General features: G+C 37.4%; 1 protein-coding gene across 1 annotated transcript in view; it reads right to left on the bottom strand.

Annotated features, from left to right (window-relative positions):
* Nucleotides 1–3,938, bottom strand: part of PSMB1 (proteasome (prosome, macropain) subunit, beta type, 1) — a gene marked incomplete at its 5' end in the record, with an annotated part of 4,733 nt that extends 795 nt beyond the window's left edge. The window contains 4 exons of the mRNA XM_010073514.1: nucleotides 940–1,046; nucleotides 1,774–1,903; nucleotides 2,349–2,430; nucleotides 3,831–3,938. Coding sequence (XP_010071816.1) covers nucleotides 940–1,046; nucleotides 1,774–1,903; nucleotides 2,349–2,430; nucleotides 3,831–3,938 — 427 coding nt within the window. The remainder of the gene's footprint in view (nucleotides 1–939; nucleotides 1,047–1,773; nucleotides 1,904–2,348; nucleotides 2,431–3,830) is intronic.
* Between the last annotated feature and the right edge of the window lie 906 nt (nucleotides 3,939–4,844).

The raw sequence follows: 4,844 nt of genomic DNA, 5'->3' as shown, positions 1-4,844 counted from the left end.
GTCACTTACTTTGCCTCAAACTCGTAAGTGACAAAAAGCTACTTATGACAACTTTGTTTCTGCAGAAGATATTTTATTTTCTTCAGTTGATGAAGTTCAAAACTAAGTCAAAGCTAAAAACCTGGAGCTGTTAAAAAAAAAAAAAAGGTTCTATTCCTTTCTCAGCTGGTAAGAACCAAGACTGCTTATTGCCTTTTTAAGCACAGAAGCTGTGTTGACATCAGGCTCAATTGACTAAAGAATACCAATGCCAATGTCAGAGAATAAAAGGAGTAAAGCATGCTTTGGTATTTCTCTCATTTAACAATTAACAGCTTCAATTAAATATGAAAATATTCTTCAAGTAGTTTTAGAGCGATTTAATTGAGTAAGTTTCCAGCAGTTTTACTTAAGAACATCTCATTTAACAATTAACAGCTTCAATTAAATATGAAAATATTCTTCAAGTAGTTTTAGAGCGATTTAATTGAGTATGTTCTTAAGTAAAACTGCTGTAAACTTTCTTAAAAAATGGTGTCTGAGTTGTACAAAACACCTACTAATTCTATCTTCTTAATTTAATATTATTTCATGCCAAGTAACAGGCATATTTATGTTCTCCGGTAGGGGAAAAAAACAAAAAACAAAACAGAAGACACACCCAAACAACTTCTATGGGAAACATAATTCCCCAATTAAAACTTTAACCTGTATTTTAAACAAGCAATCCACTGTAGCATATTAAAAACCTGAACAGATTCTAAAGCAAAACTTTGATTTCTCCTGAGACGGCAGAGCCACACAATTTATAAATGTATGGATTAACAGTCCTACCTGTAATATATTTAAAACTTCTCTTAAAAGTAATATTCCCCAAAAGTAAAGCTACATTAATTTGACTATCACAAATGTTTACCAAGATCACAAAAAAAAAAAAAAAAAAAGAGAGAACTATTTTACCTGGTTATCAAGCAAGGGCTGCAGCATGGCACTTGCAGATCCACCTGCTTTGAAAGAATCTCTCTGGTACGAGCCCACTGGATCAAAGCTATATACTGCTCCCTTCCCTGAAAAAAAGAAGTATATAATCCCAATCCAGAAAGATTCTCAGTACAGAGAAACACATCAAAAATGCTCTCTGCAAGCAGTCTCTGGAGTACCAAAGAATCCAGCAAACCTTTACCAAATAATACTCCTGCTCAAAGCCAGAGAACACAGTATTTTAGCAACCCAACCAAACCACTGGACAAGAGCCCAGTAAGTCCTAGAAGGACTTTACGTTAAACTACAGTTTCCATGTAGAAGTCATGATTATTCATTAGAGATTAGTTAACATTTAAGAATCTCTCTGCAGAAACCTGTCTCTGGAGTAAACCGTCAGATTTAATAACCTGTACCACAATGACAGGCCTCAGTAAGAGATACACAACTTTACTGCTAACGTCTCCTTTAAAGACACAATAAAGAGCTCCAGCAAAGCTGCTATAAAGCGTTCTAGTCTAAAGTATGAGAGGTAAGCAACATTAGCAGATTCTATTTGTAATCATATAATTGTAACATATTTGTTGAACTTTCAGACCTTCAGAAATAGAAGATCAAGTTAGTAGTGGAAACTAGGAAACAAGTCAGATGCATCCTATGCATTCAACCTGTGTAAGTACTGTAATGCTGAAAGGAAGGAACAGAAACACAAACTTTTTTATTCCATTAGTATACCTAAGATGTAAAAGGAGAGCTATTCACTTACAGAAATTCAGCTTCTCTTTTCTTCTTTCTCTTTTTTTTAAGTCTTACCTTCTTCATCAAGTCCACCAATTATGTTGTAAACGTAGTAAGGAAAGAAACGTCGAGAATACAGAATTGTAGACAGCATTGCTGCAATAGCCCCAGTAGTCATGGTCTTGTTGTTGGAATGCTTGTACATCTGCAAGTGGTACCACAAGTCCACGAAGAAAGTCAAACACTAACTTTTACAGTTCATCAGAATTACATTTTCTGCAACCTCACTACAGAAGAATCTGACGCTAAGCAAGATTATTAAATAGCATGATTACTGAAAACACACTGCTCTAAAAAAGTAAAGCCTTCTTACAAGCTAAAAATTAACATTACTCCAAAGTTTTGCAAAGAACAGCTGTTGCCTCATTAACAGTATCCTCTCCAGCTCTTCCATTGTTTAGATTTGTGATGTTACACTTAGTAAGAACACAGAATCAATTTTCCCTGCCTCATCTTTCACTAGCAATACAGTTATGATACAAACACTTGTAGAAAACCATCAAAAATTATATTTAAAACAGATCATATTATTGGTCTCAAATGTGATACTAGGGATATAAGTTTCTGAATACAATAAGATAGTAAGCTACCTTTAACCTTGCTTCGATAATTTTAGTAAGGGTAAGGCAGTCACCATGGAAACCAGTGCATCCAATGACCGTTTGTTCTGTTCTGTAAAACGTAAAATTTTGTTATGATTTTAGATTTAGTGTGAACTCTACCACTTGCTTACGCAGTAGATTATTATGAAAACACCAAACATATTTTTAGGTTCTCTAATGCTATCAGAAACAGTTGTTTAAAATGTAGTAACAGATATTTTGTGCAACCTACATCTCGGAGAGGATTCATTATGAGCAAGACCATGCAGAAGTCTTTCTTCAATCCACTGACTTCCACAGCAAGACTGACAAAAATAAACTCTTAATTTCTTCATGCGCCCCTAACTCTAGCTAGTACCATTCAGCCTTGCTAGAGGATCTGTTCTGAGATAGAGAGCCTGCTACATCACATCACTCAGCCCGGTTTCACTCCATCTGGCCAGAGGACTGTACGATGGTTGTGTAACATTCATGCTGTACGTTGTTTTCTGTGTTGGCACAACAGAAGTTACCTGGCTGCGGATGCACTGTAGAAGGTGAGCTCTGCTCAGTTTCAAAACGCTTCATGAACTTAGTATTCACTACAGGAACACACTTTTGAAATTTAAGTTCTAGTAAATTCGTGAGAGTCTACAAACATCCACACATACTTACAGACTAACACAGTTATTCAGAAAACAATTTAAACTGAAATCTTCTCTCAGCCTGTCACTAGGAACTACACAAAGCCATCATGTGCAATAGCAGAACGTACCACACTAATTTGAATTTGGACTGCATCAGAGAGTCAAAGATATAGTAAGGAGCTAGCCAGAAGAATCATAAGTTCATATGATCTTGCGTTATCGATTAAAAAAAAAATTGTTTACATAGCTGATGGCAGCCTACTAGGTAAACACCTGCTACAGTCAAAAGAATGTAAACAATATATATTTTTAAACCAAGGGGATGCTAGCTAGGTGAGTCAAGATAAGCATAAAAAGAGCATAAAAATTCAATAATGGAACTATTGACAGGTCTACCTCTCCTAAAACAAACACCTCTTTGAGGTGCCAGATGGTTTACTTGAGAGATACAGTACAACTGGCAGTGGTGGGCACACCACACACCAACACCAGGTGTCCTGACGAAGCAAAACAAGTTACCACAGGATCAGGATTTGCTACAGTTAAGACAGAAGTTCTCCTGACTATCCAGCCAAAAAAACACCTAGCTTACACTAAGCCTTCTATCATGCTAAAAAACGTTCTGTTATCAACTAAATTCAAGAGCATGCAACAAGAAACCTGTTTTAAATAAACATCACATCTTCCTTTACAGCAAGAGTCACCACTAACTCCAAAAGTTGATTTTGTTACTATCCTTTTTTCCTGAGAATTCTGCTTAAAGAAAGCAATAGATCATTCCAGGCAGGTGACATGCTCATCAATACAAAAGATCTTTCATCTGTATCACAAGATCTGGACTTACAGTTTGTAGCATTTTGGACTGTCCCGGCAGTGAATTGCATAACCTTCACTCAGTCGCGTGTCAGAGGCAACGATAGAAAAGTCTTCTCCAGCAATTGCCAACACGGTCCTTAAACAGTATTCATATAATTGTGACTTTTATCAGAAAGATTTTCTTAGGCAACAAAACAGACTAGATAGAAGTTCTATATCCAGGCTCACATTTTGTCAAGCATTTTATGTTTCTTGCTACATTTCCTGCTATGCACATCCCTACATGTGACGAGATTGGAGGAAGATACTAGACAGACTGAAGAAAGCATATGTAAGATTCTCTACTTTGACTAAAAACTGTATCGAAACTTGGTAAAACAGAGTTTCTATACAGTGCAAGAACCAGAGTCAACTGACCAGTAATTTTAGATGCCTGCTAATGAAAGACTCACCCTTCTAAAACAGCTTGTCTCTCCAAGAAAAAACACTCCAGACAAGTACTAAGCATCAGAATTATCATCACTTGCCAAAATCTGATGTTATCCTGTTATTTAATTACAAATAACTAGTTTTGTGATTGCCACATGTATACTACCACTAAGTAACAAACAGGTATCCTTTAAAAAGCAGTTAGGAGTTAGGCATTAAAAAAAAAAAAAAACCTAATTAAAACTATCCTGGCCAGATCCTGTCGCTACCTCAGAGCAAGTGTCTGTAAAACATCACCTACCTTTAGCAGTTATGACAAGGTAGCTTTCAACACAGTTACGGGTTTAAAAACTGGTAATACAAACATTACACAGGCTTCCTGAGACACTATAAAGAAAACAGCCCTGCGGGGAATGGAAGGTGTTCATTTTGACCAGTAAAAGTTCAGGGAGCCCGCCTGTGCCAAAAGCCACACAGATACGCAAGAACACTCCAAAGAGCCGCAAGGACCCGCGGGACGCTGAGCCCCGGGCAAGGCCAAGCCCAAGAGCCAGGCGAGGAAGACCCAGCCCTACCGCCACCCTCCTCGGGGCCCCCTCCCCCGGGGAAGAGG

Source organism: Pterocles gutturalis, unplaced genomic scaffold (assembly GCF_000699245.1).
Source record: "Pterocles gutturalis isolate BGI_N339 unplaced genomic scaffold, ASM69924v1 scaffold18292, whole genome shotgun sequence".
NCBI classification, from domain to species: Eukaryota; Metazoa; Chordata; class Aves; order Pterocliformes; family Pteroclidae; genus Pterocles; species Pterocles gutturalis.
This window is presented reverse-complemented; position numbering and strand designations above follow the sequence as displayed.